Source organism: Bufo gargarizans, chromosome 2 (genome assembly GCF_014858855.1).
Source record: "Bufo gargarizans isolate SCDJY-AF-19 chromosome 2, ASM1485885v1, whole genome shotgun sequence".
In the NCBI taxonomy this organism is placed as follows: Eukaryota; Metazoa; Chordata; class Amphibia; order Anura; family Bufonidae; genus Bufo; species Bufo gargarizans.
In genome coordinates, this window is record NC_058081.1 from 455643631 (window position 1) to 455660094 (window position 16464).

The following is a 16464-nucleotide window of genomic DNA, read 5'->3' on the forward strand; positions in this document are numbered from 1 at the left end:
TTTGAGGCAATCACTGCAATCAAACGCTTCCTGTAACTGTCAATGAGACATCTGCACCTCTCAGCAGGTATTTTGGCCCACTCCTCATGAGCAAACTGCTCCAGTTGTGTCCGGTTTGAAGGGTGCCTTTTCCAGACTGCATGTTTCAGCTCCTTCCAAAGATGCTCAATAGGATTGAGGTCAGGGCTCATAGAAGGCCACTTTAGAATAGTCCAATTTTTTCCTCTTAGCCATTCTTGGGTGTTTTTAGCGGTGTGTTTTGGGTCATTGTCCTGTTGCAAGACCCATGACCTGCGACTGAGACCAAGCTTTCTGACACTGGCTAGTACATTTCTCTCTAGAATTCCTTGATAGTCTTGAGATTTCATTGTACCCTGCACAGATTCAAGACACCCTGTGCCAGACGCAGCAAAGCAGCCCCAGAACATAACAGAGCCTCCTCCATGTTTCACAGTAGGGACAGTGTTCTTTTCTTGATATGCTTCATTTTTTCGTCTGTGAACATACAGCTGATGTGCCTTGGCAAAAACTTCGATTTTTGTCTCATCTGTCCACAGGACATTCTCCCAGAAGCTTTGTGGCTTGTCAACATGTAGTTTGGCATATTCCAGTCTTGCTTTATTATGATTTGTTTTCAACAATGGTGTCCTCCTTGGTCGTCTCCCATGTAGTCCACTTTGGCTCAAACAACGACGGATGGTGCGATCTGACACTGATGTTCCTTGAGCATGAAGTTCACCTTGAATCTCTTTAGAAGTCTTTCTAGGCTCTTTTGTTACCATTCGGATTATCCGTCTCTTAGATTTGTCATCAATTTTCCTCCTGCGGCCACGTCCAGGGAGGTTGGCTACAGTCCCATGGATTTTAAACTTATGAATAATATGTGCAACTGTACTCACAGGAACATCTAGTTGCTTGGAGATGGTCTTATAGCCTTTACCTTTAACATGCTTGTCTATAATTTTCTTTCTGATCTCTTGAGACAGCTCTTTCCTTTGCTTCCTCTGGTCCATGTCGAGTGTGGTACACACCATATCACCAAACAACACAGTGATTACCTGGAGCCATATATATAGGCCCAATGGCTGATTACAAGGTTGTAGACACCTGTGATGCTAATTAGTGGACACACCTTGAATTAACATGTCCCTTTGGTCACATTATGTTCTGTGTTTTCTAGGGGTACCATCATTTTTGTCCATGCCTGTTTCATGAGTTTATTTTTTTACATAATTCTGTTGAAGCATGGTTGAAAAACAATGTCTGACTTTCATTGGTTAACATTTATAGAATTTTAATTTATTATTACTTTTGTCAGATTAAAGTTATTTCTGTGACCATTGTGACTTTTTCTTTCATTGACCAAAGGGTACCAACAATTTTGTCCACGTCTGTATATATATATGTTTCTTGCAACTTAAGCATTGTATATGACCTATGTTACCATGTACAGTAGCAACCACATGTAACCACATGCTTATAAAAATATAACAGATCCTGCTATAAAATCAAAATACAAGATCCGCACCTAAGACAATGCACAAGCAGAAGTTACATCTACTACACTGAAAATTTATAATTTTCCTTAAAGAATATATACAATCTCAATGTTTTATCATCAAGAGTTATATCTCAAGTGTAGACAAGGTCTACAAAATCATTGTCTTAAGGGCCCTTTACATAGGCTGAAAATTGAAAAGATCATTGCTAATGATTGTTCATAGTAACACTTATTAGCAATGATCTGGTGGTGTGAATGTATCGCCGATTATGTGATGAACGAGTGAAATGCTTCATTTGTAATTGGTTTGTTAGTGCACCACAAAAATCCTTGCTGTCCGACAGTAGATCGTGCTGTGTAAACAAAATTTACTGCTGGCTAACAGGTCTGTGTGGGGAAGAGTAATGCCACTAGTGATCATCACTCCTCCCCATACTCTGGTGGAGATTGCTACATGTAAATGCACTGGTCTTCTCCGCTAGCGATCAGCAGATTGTCAGTAATGAATGCTTCCTTCCTTACAATCTGCTTGTACATAGTCTTGTGAAAAGGGACCTTTAGGAGAAGAGTCATCCAAAGTTACTCTTAGGGGGTCATTTATTAAGACCAGCATTTTAGATGCCAGTCTAAATAACCCCTTGCCCTTGTGTTGGTGGTGGAACCACTGAAGTTATGAAGAGGCCTCTACATAACTTTGGAGCATGCGCCTTTGGTCTAAATATGAACCAGCTTCATTTGTGGCCTAAATATTTTCTATGCCTAAAACTTCCATGTCCTTGTCATGTACCTTTTTAAGACCTGGCAAACTGCGCCAGATAGTCGCCAGAAAACTGGCGTATATCTGATAGTAAATGACCTCCTTAATTTTCTGGCAGGTCCTATGTCAAAACATAATGTGATGAGAATACCTTAAATATATATATATATATATATGGTTGTAGATAGCTAATGCTAATAAACACATTTCAGGCTCCTTAACTAGAAATAGTATAATATTCCATACACTGTATCTAACATACATGTAATCTGAGGACAAACTGACAATAAAAAAGTATAGTAAAAATCTAAAACTATCTATATTCATTCTAACTATATTTAGTTTCTAGGATGTATCTTTTTTTTATATAGACTTTTTATTTAGCCTTCTTTGTAGTTTAGGGAATCATATTATGCTTCAAACTTTAGGAATGCAATTAAATAAACATTTAATTTGGAAATATATCAAATATATAGTTCAGTAATTAACTCTGTGAGCAAATGGTTTCGTCTCTATGACAAAAGTTCAAGTATTTATGTTTCTGCTTTCCCTGGTGACTTAAAGAGGACCTTTCACCACTCCTGACATTCCTGTTTTAATAGCTTCATGCATTCACCATGTAATAATAATTCTGGAACATCTTTTCTTATGTCTCTATGTTGTGCCATTCCTTTATTATTTCTACTAGAGGTTATGAATGAATTGCTATTAGCCTTCAGTAAGGGTACAGAGGGGAGGTAATACGTTGGGGGGGTGTACCTGCATAGTCTGACTCTATCCAATCAGTGCTACCATTTTCAGACTGTGTAGGTACACCCCCTCCCCAACTGACAATGAAGATATTAAAATAGGCAGGTCAGGAGTGGTGAAAGGTCCTCTTTAAGCCTATATTACACCAGGCGATTGTCAGGCCAATCATCGCTAACGAGTAGAGTTGAGCGGACACCTGGATGTTCGGGTTCGAGAAGTTCCGCCGAACTTCCCGGAAATGTTCGGGTTCGGGATCCGAACCCGACCCGAACTTCGTCCCGAACCCGAACCCCATTGAAGTCAATGAGGACCCGAACTTTTCGGCACTAAAAAGGCTGTAAAACAGCCCTGGAAAGAGGTAGAAGACTGCAAAAGGCAGCAACATGTAGGTAAATCCCCTGCAAACAAATGTGGATAGGGAAATGAATAAAAATAAAAATAAAATAAATAAAAATTAACCAATATCAATTGGAGAGAGGTCCCATAGCAGAAAATCTGGCTTCACGTCACCCACCACTGTAACAGTCCATTGTCAGATATTTAGGCCCAGGCACCCAGGCAGAGGAGAGAGGTCCCATAACAGAGAATCTGGCTTCATGTCAGCAGAGAATCAGTCTGCATGTCATAGCAGAGAATCAGGCTTCACGTCACCCACCACTGTAACAGTCCATTGTCATATATTTAGGCCCCGGCACCCAGGCAGAGGAGAGAGGTCCCGTAACAGAGAATCTGGCTTCATGTCAGCAGAGAATCAGTCTGCATGTCATAGCAGTGAATCAGGCTTCACGTCAGCCACCACTGCAACAGTCCATTGTTATATATTTAGGCCCAGGCACCCAGGCAGAGGAGAGAGGTCCCGTAACAGAGAATCAGTCTGCATGTCATAGCAGAGAATCAGGCTTCACGTCACCCAACATTAGAACAGTCCATTGGCATATATTTAGGCCCCGGCACCCAGACAGAGGAGAGGTTCATTAAACTTTGGGTAGCCTCACAATATAATGGTAAAATGAAAATAAAAATAGGATTGAATGAGGAAGTGCCCTGGAGTACAATAATATATGGTTAAGGGGAGGTAGTTAATGTCTAATCTGCACAAGGGATGGACAGGTCCCGTGGGATCCATGCCTGGTTAATTTTTATGAACGTCAGCTTGTCCACATTGGCTGTAGACAGATGGCTGCGTTTGTCTGTAATGACGCCCCCTGCCGTGCTGAATACACATTCAGACAAAACGCTGGCCGCCGGGCAGGCCAGCACCTCCAAGGCATAAAAGGCTAGCTCTGGCCACGTGGACAATTTAGAGACCCAGAAGTTGAATGGGGCCGAACCATCAGTCAGTACGTGGAGGGGTGTGCACACGTACTGTTCCACCATGTTAGTGAAATGTTGCCTCCTGCTAACACGTTGCGTATAAGGTGGTGGTGCAGTTAGCTGTGGCGTGTTGACAAAACTTTTCCACATCTCTGCCATGCTAACCCTGCCCTCAGAGGAGCTGGCCGTGACACAGCTGCCTTGGCAACCTCTTTCTCCTCCTCTGCCTTGGCCTTGGGCTTCCACTTGTTCCCCTGTGACATTTGGGAATGCTCTCAGTAGCGCGTCTACCAACGTGCGCTTGTACTCGCGCATCTTCCTATCACGCTCCAGTGCAGGAAGTAAGGTGGGCACATTGTCTTTGTACCGTGGATCCAGCAGGGTGGCAACCTAGTAGTCCGCACACATTAAAATGTGGGCAACTCTGCTGTCGTTGCGCAGGCACTGCAGCATGTAGTCGCTCATGTGTGCCAGGCTGCCCAGGGGTAAGGACAAGCTGTCCTCTGTGGGAGGCGTATCGTCATCGTCCTGCGTTTCCCCCCAGTCACGCACCAGTGATAGACCCGAGCTGCGTTGGGTGCCACCCCGCTGTGACCATGCTTCATCCTCATCCTCCTCCACCTCCTCCTCATCCTCGTCCTCCTCGTCCTCCAGTAGTGGGCCCTGGCTGGCCACATTTGTACCTGGCCTCTGCTGTTGCAAAAAACCTCCCTCTGAGTCACTTCGAAGAGACTAGCCTGAAAGTGCTAAAAATGACCCCTCTTCCTCCTCCTCCTCCTCCTCCTCCTGGGCCACCTCCTCTTCCATCATCGCCCTAAGTGTTTTCTCAAGGAGACATAGAAGTGGTATTGTAACACTGATAATGGCGTCATCGCCACTGGCCATGTTGGTGGAGTACTCGAAACAGCGCAACAGGGCACACAGGTCTCGCATGGAGGCTCAGTCATTGGTGGTGAAGTGGTGCTGTTCCGCAGTGCGACTGACCCGTGCATGCTGCAGCTGAAACTCCACTATGGCCTGCTGCTGCTCGCACAGTCTGTCCAGCATGTGCAAGGTGGAGTTCCACCTGGTGGGCACGTCGCATATGAGGCGGTGAGCGGGAAGGCCGAAGTTACGCTGTAGCGCAGACAGGCGAGCAGCGGCAGGATGTGAACGCCGGAAGTGCGAACAGACGGCACGCACTTTATGCAGCAGCTCTGACATGTCGGGGTAGCTGTGAATGAACTTCTGCACCACCAAATTCAGCACATGCGCCAAGCAAGGGATGTGCGTCAAACCGGCCAGTCCCAGAGCTGCAATGAGATTACGCCCATTATCGCACACCACCAGGCCGGGCTTGAGGCTCACCGGCAGCAACCACTCGTCGGTCTGTTGTTCTATACCCCGCCACAACTCCTGTGCGGTGTGGGGCCTGTCCCCCAAACATATGAGTTTCAGAATGGCCTGCTGACGTTTACCCCGGGCTGTGCTGAAGTCGGTGGTGAAGGTGTGTGGCTGACTGGATGAGCAGGTGGAAGAAGAGGAGGAGGAAGCTGAGTAGGAGGAGGTGGCAACAGGAGGCAAAGAATGTTGCCCTGCGATCCTTGGCGGCGGAAGGACGTGCGCCAAACAGCTCTCCGCCTGGGGCCCAGCTGCCACTACATTTACCCAGTGTGCAGTTAGGGAGATATAGCGTCCCTGGCCATGCTTACTGGTCCACGTATCTGTGGTTAGGTGGACCTTGCCACAGATGGCATTGCGCAGTGCACACTTGATTTTATCGGATACTTGGTTGTGCAGGGAAAGCACGGCTCTCTTGGAGAAGTAGTGCCGGCTAGGAACAACATACTGTGGGACAGCAAGCAACATGAGCTGTTTGAAGCTGTCTGTGTCCACCAGCCTAATTGACAGCATTTCATAGGCCAGTAGTTTAGAAATGCTGGCATTCAGGGCCAGGGATCGAGGGTGGCTAGGTGGGAATTTACGGTTTCTCTCAAATGTTTGTGAGATGGAGAGCTGAACGCTGCCGTGTGACATGGTTGAGATGCTTGGTGACGGAGGTGGTGGTGTTGGTGGTACATCCCCTGTTTGCTGGGCGGCAGGTGCCAACGTTCCTCCAGAGGCGGAGGAAGAGGCCGAGGCGGCAGCAGCAGAAGAGGCCGAGGCGGCAGCAGCAGAAGAGGCCGAGGCGGCAGCAGCAGAAGAGGTAGCAGGAGGAGCCTGAGTGACTTCCTTGTTTTTAAGGTGTTTACTCCACTGCAACACATGGTTTTCATGCAGGTGCCTGGTCATGCAGGTTGTGCTAAGGTTCAGAACGTTAATGCCTCGCTTCAGGCTCTGATGGCACAGCGTGCAAACCACTTGGGTCTTGTCGTCAGCACATTGTTTGAAGAAGTGCCATGCCAGGGAACTCCTTGAAGCTGCCTTTGGGGTGCTCGGTCCCAGATGGCGACGGTCAGTAGCAGGCGGAGTCTCTTGGCGGCGGGTGTTCTGCTTTTGCCCATATATATTATTTGTCCTTCTAATCTTGCCTATAATGATAACCATTTGAGGACTGTATGCTTTTTTTTAACATACATTCGTGGCCAAAGGTTTTGAGAATTACATAAATATTGGAAATTGGAAAAGTTGCTGCTTAAGTTTTTATAATAGCAATTTGCATATACTCCAGAATGTTATAAAAAGTGATCAGATAAATTGCATAGTCCTTCTTTGCCATGAAAATTAACTTAATCCCAAAAAACCTTTCTATTGCATTTCATTGCTGTCATTAAAGGACCTGCTGAGATCATTTCAGTAATCGTCTTGTTAACTCAGGTGAGAATGTTGACGAGCACAAGGCTGGAGATCATTATGTCAGGCTGATTGGGTTAAAATGGCAGACTTGACCTGTTAAAAGGAGGGTGATGCTTGAAATCATTGTTCTTCCATTGTTAACCATGGTGACCTGCAAAGAAATGCGTGCAGCCATCATTGTGTTGCATAAAAATGGCTTCACAGGCAAGGATATTGTGGCTACTAAGATTGCACCTCAATCAATAATTAATAGGATCATCAAGAACTTCAAGGAAAGAGGTTCAATTCTTGTTAAGAAGGCTTCAGGGCGTCCAAGAAAGTCCAGCAAGCGCCAGGATAATTTCCTAAAGAGGATTCAGCTGCGGGATCGGAGTGCCACCAGTGCAGAGCTTGCTCAGGAATGGCAGCAGGCAGGTGTGAGCGCATCTGCATGCACAGTGAGGCAAAGATTTTTGGAAGATGGCCTGGTGTCAAGAAGGGCAGCAAAGAAGCCACTTCTCTCAAAAAAAAACATCAGGGGCAGATTGATCTTCTGCAGAAAATATGGTGAATAGACTGCTGAGGACTGGGGCAAAGTCATATTCTCCGATAAAGCCTCTTTCCGATTGTTTGGGGCATCAGGAAAAAGGCTTGTCCAGAGAAGAAAAGGTGAGCGCTACCATCAGTCCTGAGTCATGCCAACAGTAAAGCATCCTGAGACCATTCATGTGTGGGGTTGCTTCTCATCCAAGGGAGTGGGCTCACTCACAATTTTGCCCAAAAACACAGCCATGAATAAAGAATTTCTACCAAAACACCCTCCAACAGCAACTTCTTCCAACAATCCAACAACAGTTTGGTGAAGATTGAACAATGCATTTTCCAGCACGATGGAGCACCAAGGCATGAGGCAAAAGTGGTAAATTTGTGGCTCGGGGACCAAAATGTTGACATTTTGGGTCCATGGCCTGGAAACTCCCTAGATCTTAATCCCATTGAGAACTTGTGGTCAATCCTCAAGAGGCGGGTGGACAAACAAAAACCCACTAATTCTGACAAACTCCAAGAAGTGATTATGAAAAAATGAGTTGCTATCAGTCAGGAATTGGCCCAGAAGTTGATTGAGAGCATGCCCAGTCGAATTGCAGAGGTCCTAAAAAAGAAGGGCCAACACTGCAAATACTGACTCTTTGCATAAATGTCATGTAATTGTCGATAAAAGCCTTTGAAACGTATGAAGTGCATGTAATTATATTTCACTACATCTCAGAAACAACTGAAACAAAGATCTAAAAGCAGTTTAGCAGCAAACTTTGTGAAAACTAATATTTGTGTCATTCTCAAAACTATTGGCCACGACTGTACACTACTCACAAAAAGTTAGGGATATTTGGCTTGTGGGTGAAATGCACGCTAACCTTTACAGATAAACTTAATGTGACATTTTCTAAACTTTTGAATGCACATGTCCAACTGTTCAATGTTTCAGTACTTGCTGTTCTCTAACAAGGAGCTTAATGGCAAAATTCACAACAGGTGTTTGATCCATGAATCGCTCAACAAATTTCCTGGATCAATAAGAATTGGTATTTAAAGAGTCCTCCTCATCATGCTTATCATTTTAAATCATGAGATCAAGACAATAGCAAACAATTGATCAACAGTACCTCGCCATGCTAGACAACCTAACCACACACCAGACATAGGCATTATCGTCTTACCTGGGCCAGGAACCATCTACGCTGGATGAGGGACCAGTGGGCCTCAGTGCAGTTCAATGATAAAAGTCAATTCACTCTGAGCAGAGATGATGGCCGCCAACCACGTTGGAGACGTCAAGGAGAGCGCTATGGCATCAGCCAATTTTGTCACCAGACGACACTTTGGTGGAGGTGTTACAGTTTGTGCAGCTGTGTCTAGTCAATATAGAACTGCCCTAAACTTTGTGAATGGCACAGTGAAAAGCCAATATTACTACAATAACATCATTAATCCAGTCATTGTGCCTCTGCATGTACAACACAGGCCTAATTTTATTTTCACTGACGACAATGCGCCAGTTCATTGAGGTCATATCATTAGGGAAAATAACATCACCAAAAATTCTAAACCTCTAAACCATTTGCTGAAATAATTCTTTATTGAACTATATTTTTATGTATTTAAAATAAAGGTTGACTTTAACTGCTTTCCTCTGGTTTGAATCATGCTATAATTTGCTGTCCTGCAGGGATAAAGCTCTCTGCACCTGCAGCTGTCAGTTCACCATACAAAGTGTGGTCCGAGCCGTTATTCCTTCCAATGACTTCTACTGACCTAAGCACCATTGTTTATAAGAACTGTAGCAGCGCAAACAAGCCACCCACCTGTGACTAGAGAGAAGGTAGCTTTTCAGACGCTAGCACTGCTGCAGTGTTTATATGCAGAGGCACATAAGTTAGCTGGAGCTGTAAGGAGGGAGGGATTTGTATTTCTGAAAATCAATAATTCGAAGCCCTTTCACTCTTAATAAATAATACATAAAAATATAAATCCTGGAAAGCCATTTAAATTCATAATGTTCAAAACTGATATTACAGAAGAGATTATATATTTTTACTCGCACTTATTACACTCAATAGACTCTCATGATGCAGGCAGCCACCTGAAGGAATATATCACCAAATCACAATCACTAACTAGATGTATATATAATCCATTATTATATAATAGAAATCGAGTTATTCATACAAAATACCTCCAAATGTAAATATCTTTTATTAATGGTTAAATATTCGTACAGTGGCAAAATATTTAATGAAAATATATAACTAGTTGAGAAATAATCTAATGACCATTAAAATACACATGACTTACATTGTTTGGATCATTCATTGAATGCCCATCACATGAGGCTTCTTGAGATAAGTCCTTTAAATGAGGAAAATTTAAAGGCTGCATAATACTGAAATCTTGTTGTTCTGAGGCTGGAGGTAAATGAGTTTGGTAACTCTGCCCCTGGCATCCTGGAGGAACCATCCTGACCTCCATGTATTTTAAGGTCCCATCAGTGTTCAGGTACAGAGCTGGCTGATACTGATCTGTGTAGAGTTTGGATTGGGATCCACCAAGGAAACAGCAACTACTGTTATAATCATATCTATCTTTCCTCAGACATCTCACCAATAATATCATGAAGGTAACAAGTGAGACTAAGCTGATGGCCACTAGGGAAATTATTAAATACAGAGTCATATCTGAAGGGGGTTTGGAATTTGTCAGGAAGACCCCAGATTTTGGTCTTTCCACTATCACCTCATCTACTATAGTGACAAATACAGTCACTGTGGTGGACAATGGAGGATTCCCCTGATCAGTGATAGAAATAACAAGTTGTTGCTCAATGTTCTCGATATCCTGCAATCCTCTCACAGTTCTCACCTCTCCTGTGTGTTTAGACACTTGAAACCATGAATAATTGTTGGGGTCAATGAGAGTAAACACCAACCAGGCATTGTGACCAGAGTCCAGATCCACTGCAGACAGTTTTGTCACCAGATAGCCTGCACTTGTAGACTTTGCGATTCTTTCTTGTACAATGAGGTCTTCAGATACTGGATACAGCAGAGCTGGGGCATTGTCATTTGTATCCATAATGAAGATAAAGACAGGAACAGTGGAAGATAACTGTGGAGATCCTGAATCTTCTACTTTCATGGTGATTTGTAAAACCTGGATCTGCTCATAGTCAAAAGAACGCTGAGCATATATATTCCCATCAGTAGAATGAATGTAGACAAAAGAGGATACAGAGGAGCCATCAATCTGACTCTCCACTATGGAGTAAACCAGATCAGAATTAACCCCCTCATCTAGGTCAGTAGCAGATACTGTATATAGAAGAGTCCCAGGGTCACTGTTCTCCTTAATGAAAGCGTTATAAGTAGACTGTGCAAAGACTGGAGCATTATCATTAATATCTGACACAATGAGCGTGAGGCTTGTTTTACTGTATAGAGGAGGAGACCCTAAATCAGATGCTGTCAGCTCTATAGTGTATTGGGAGGTTTCCTCTCTATCTAGATTTCCATCTGTCACCAATGCATACCGGTTTTGGTTGGATTTTATTTTAAAAGGCACATTTGGTGATAAGTCCAATTTTATTTCTCCATTTTTCCCAGAATCTTTGTCTCTCACATTAATAAATCCCACAATATCTCCAGATGGTGCATTTTCAGGAATATTGTTAGCTACTGACATAAAGGTAATTTCAGGGGGGTTATCATTCGCATCTTCTATTTCCATCTGAACTATACAATTTCCTTCTAACTTGGGAATTCCTTTGTCTATAGCCTTTATAGATAATTCATAAAAGCTTTGTTCTTCAAAATCTACATGTCCATTTATATAAATATCTCCACTTTTTTCATTTAAAGCGAATTTTTTTCTTGCAAATTTTGATGTGTGCTCATTAAATGAATACTCAATTTCACCATTTGTGCCGCCATCCTGATCTGTTGCATTTAAAGTTAATATTGCAGTTTTCAATGGCAGATTTTCCCTGATACTGACTTTATAAACTGACTGATTAAAGACTGGAGGATTATCATTAATATCTAATACAACTACTGTTATACTGCAGGTCCCTGATCTGGCTGGTTCTCCTCCATCAATAGCTGTGAGAATCAGGTCATGTTCTTGTTTTTCTTCTCTATCTAAAACCTTTTCTAGTATTAGCTGAGGGATGAGCGTTCCATCCTTACGAGTCTTCACAGATAGTGAGAAATAAGGATTCGCATTCAATGTATACTGACTAATACCATTCACATCAACATCTAAATCCTCTGCAATCTCTAAAGCAAACCACGCACCAGGACTAGTAAACACTTCTGTAATGTCTATAACATGATCACGAGACGAAAATGTGGGAGAATTATCATTAATATCCAGAATCTCTATTTCTAGACTGAAAAGCTCCACAGGATTCTCAGCCACAACCTCTAACTGCAGTAGACAGCGGGGACTGGATCCACACAGGCTCTCCCTATCAATCCTGTCCTTCACAGCCAACCCTCCATTTGCCTGATTTACACTGAAATATTTTTGGTATTTTTCAGATCTCAGATGTATCCTGCGCTGAGAGATCTCTGCACGTTTTATCCTCAGATCCTGAGCTACATTCCCCACCAATGTCCCTGGATCAGACTCCTCAACAACAGAATAATGAAGCTGCCCAGAGACCCAGCCCCAGCTACACAGGAGAAAGGAGCAGACTACTTGCCATTTCCAGCACTGACAAAAGCCTCTGATGTCCATATCTTAAATGGTTGTCTTGATATTCAATGTCATTTAGATCCTGTGTCATCCAAGCTGCATAAGGGATATGAATTTATTTGTCCATATCCCAAAAAAGGTAATCCGTTTGAAGAAAATAATTGTCCAAAGGGCTGTTGTCGGAGCTACAGCTCTTCTTTGTGTGAGAGCAACGATGGGAGGGTGAATCACTGAGCCAGGGGGAGGAGAGCGCAGAGCTGACAAGAGCAGATTCTCCAGTACTGCTAAAATAATGGACTGGATGACAAGACTACCCTCTACTGGTTAATAGCGATAATGCAGAAATTAGACAGAAGACAAAAAATAAGTATATTGGAAGAATAAAAAATATTCTAAATGTGCATTCAAACACTCCACAAGTGATGCAACAAGGAAATAAACATATAGATATAGAGAAAATTTTTCTTTGGTACTCCCATACATAGAGACTTAATATTAAATATGATATGATTTGTACATTATACACATTTTGATATTGTAAAGAAGTAGTTTTCATACTATTATTTGCTCACTGAGAAATATGTTTAGATATTTTTGTAATTTTTTTCCATGATACCACCTCTTAAACTCTTTCCATCTAGAAGGAGTTGAGTATAATATATAATATTGTCATGAAAGTTTAAGCTGTGTTTGAGCAGATAGAACCATTCAAATATAATCATGGTAAAGAAATATAAAAATGTTTTTCTCAAGAACATAATGAAATATACAAAAATCAACCTGTGCTAGTTGAATATTAAATCTTTAAAAAATAAAGGAAAAAAAAAAAAAATATATATATATATATATATATATATATATATACATTATTATGTATATATATATATATATATATTTTTATTTTTTTTCCCCATTATTTCAGACATTGTATTACTACACAAGGTTTTAATATTAGGTTTCCTATGTGGCCCATTGTTTACTTGTTAGATTACTACTACGAGTGTTTGTAAGACACTGTTTCGCGGTCCACTGGGACCCCCAGGAATTCTCGTGGGGCTCAGCCTGCGGGGGACCCTATTGGAGTAGAGGGATAGGTCACACATGTGCCTGTGGAATCTTCAGTTCCGACTACTTTGCGGGCGGACGCGGTTCAGGGCCACTTGAGCGTCCGTGTGCATGCTTGAGAGGAGGTTCGCAATGGGTTAAGTGGCTGAACGTACGCGCATCTTATTCACTAAGCCGGTCACTGACGGGGAATATACCTGTACATAAACTCTAGTAGATTAGAGGGCAGGCATTGGTTAAGTGATCAATGACCAGCCAAGGCTGCACAAGTGTCAGGGATTAGGATAATCATATGGCCTATGAGGAATAGACACATGTCACTCTGTGATTGGCTAGCAGGTGTTTAGGAGGTAATCTCCCTGGATGGTCAGTGCCCACTGTTGTTTTGACAACCCGGGTGTATGTTGCTGCTCACATTCTTCCAGGCTACCTGTGCATGACCTCTGACTTCCTCAATCCATCTCTAGAGTCTGCCTGTGGGAAACTTCTATGTGGAACAATTTGTCCTTGGATCGAACCCATGAAACGTCTCGTCCTTAGGTACTGCGTTACACGGAGTATTTCTGTACATATGAACTTTGGCATTGTCTGGCTGTCCCTTGTGAGTTTTCCTGCACAAGTTATTATTTGGATTGATTACCTGCATATGATTTCTGGTCTGGACTGTACTGCCGTCATTTAATAAATCCACCATTGTTTAAACTCTGTCTGGTTGTTTGGGGTTATGCACCATTACAGTGTTTCATTGTGTTATTTTTCAACCATTTCTTCATATGTACTCTTATGTTTGAAATACTTGCTGGTAATAACTCCTACCTTATGCTCCAAACATACTGAACGGGCACCATTCAGATTGTGCCCCCTTGTTCTTTTTAAATATATGTCCATGCTGAACTCTATGTATGCCATATTTAGGCTATATACACCTTCAGGGACATTTATATATGATTGCATTTTACTCATTTTGGACTTAAAATCTTTTTTCAATAGGTCTTTATTAAAAATGTTCTGCCATTTTTTTATAAACACTTATTTATGCTATATAATTACTATTTTAATTAGAATTGAGCTATAATAAGTGTTTATGAGGTCAGGAGCTATACATTACCTGTCAGATAATGGGATACAAAGAAAACAGAAACTGACAGTCTGCAAACAGACTGATTTTTAACCCTGCATCTCAGAAATGGCGGAACATTTTTCCATAAAGACCTATTAACAATTAGTTTTAGCCCAAAATCAGTAAAATTCTGTCATAAAAAAATGTCTCAAAAGTGCCCATAGCCTTAAAATAATTTTTGCCACCCATCTTCAGACTTATTGTATTTTACCTTTTTGTAGATGAGGTTTCCAGAACTGAACACGGTACTCTACATCTATTTTCACTAGTGTTCCATGTAGGATCATAATCTCCCTCTTTCTATTTGTTATACTTCTTCCTATGTATCCCTGCATCCTACTTGCTTCCCTCACTCTCTGGCCACAGTGGTGACTCTTTTTGAAGTTGTCAGGAATTAGAACCCCTATATTCTTCTCTTCTAAAGTCATGGCTAATACAGACCTGTCAATATGACACTACAACAGAATATTTCTATTATCCAAGTTCATTATTTTACATTTGGAAACATTGAACTGCAATTTCCTTTGCTTTGACCTTGTATCCAGTATAGTTAATTCAGTTTCTATCTTATAGACACCTCCAGGAATGTCAACTCTATTGCACACTTGTGCGTATTCAGCAGACAGCCAAGCCTTTCCTACTAAACCTTCACCTATGTCACTTCTATACATATTAAAAAGAATAGGGCCAAGAATAGTGGCTTGTAGTACGTCACTTAACATTTAAAGGGGTTGTGTCATCATAGACAATGGGGGCAACTCGTTAGGATATGCCCCCATTGTCTTATAGGTGAGGGTCCTATCACTGGGACCCGCACCTATATCAAGAATGCAGCCCCACCACCACCAACCCGGCTCTTCATAGAAGAAAATGGGATTGCACTGCGCATGACCGACCACCGCTCCCAATCACTTCTATTGGCGCAACGGAAATAGCCACGCCAACGCTAGGCTATTTTCAGCAGCCCCATAGAAAATAAATGGAGGGCGGCTGCGCATGCACAGTGCACCCTCCTTCACTTTAGGGGCTTCGTTCTCGATATAGGTGTGGGTCCCAGTGGTGGGACCCGCACCTATAAGACAATGGGTGCTTATCCTAGCAATATGCCCCCATTGTCTGTCATGAGACAACCCCTTTAATATTTCTTTAACATGCACAACATTAACTACAAAACTCTAATATCTATCCTTAAGCTACAGTAACTTCACATCCACTAACCTATCCAGGGATTAAGTCAAATTTTTAAGTCCAAATTATCTATGCACTTCTGAGATGTTTCCTCTGACAGAAGGTTCTTAACATGATGTGAATATAGCTGTAGTTGGTTCAGATTTTATACTTTAGACAAGACACCATATCTTGCAGGTGTAACAATTTGATGGGCAAATTTCAAGAGCAAATTGCACTTTGTCCTCCTGACTTGGAATATGAACCACAGAAGTGTATAGACCTCAAAGGAAGAAAGGGATACAAATGAGCTCTTAGAAACCTCTGCCTCTAATGCCACCAGATATAAGGCAGCTATCCTATAAGTAAATGTCTGTGCGTACTGGCTGCGGTTTGGGTGAGTCTGTACTGGTACCTAATCCTGTTCCTGGCCTTTGGCTAGTCTTGTTCTGTGTCCTAGTCCATTCCTGGTTTTGATATGTCCCTGGTACAGTTCCACTTTCCCTATCCATCTTCGTATGTGCTGGCTACCATTATAGGAATGTCTGTGAGTACTGGCCGTTGCTTGGGTTAATGTGCACTTGTACCTATTTTTTTTCTTTGTTTGGTATTAGGCCTTTGGTTTAGGGTGTTCTGCCTAATCTCCCAGTGACATTTTTTTTTTTTGGGGGGGGGCTTGAAGGGGGAGGTAGTGTCACAGTGTAGTTGCCGTGTTGCTTGCTTTAGTAGCTCTAAGGGTTGGCTGCCATGGATTCCGTGTAGGCTGGTTGCCTATGACCTATG

The 16464-nt window shown here is 42.4% G+C and overlaps 1 protein-coding gene and 1 pseudogene across 6 annotated transcripts in view; both read right to left on the reverse strand.

Annotated features, from left to right (window-relative positions):
• Positions 1-16464, reverse strand: part of LOC122928287 (protocadherin gamma-C5-like) — a 369082-nt gene that overhangs the window by 268715 nt on the left and 83903 nt on the right. The window contains exon 1 of one of the 6 annotated variants that reach the window (XM_044280981.1): positions 9933-12469. The exons of the other annotated variants lie outside the window; for them this stretch is intronic. Coding sequence (XP_044136916.1) covers positions 9933-12371 — 2439 coding nt within the window. The 5' untranslated portion in view covers positions 12372-12469. Of the gene's footprint in view, positions 1-9932; positions 12470-16464 lie in introns of those variants that run through there. 6 annotated transcript variants of the gene reach the window in all.
• Positions 1-16464, reverse strand: part of LOC122926009 — a 401881-nt pseudogene that overhangs the window by 257721 nt on the left and 127696 nt on the right.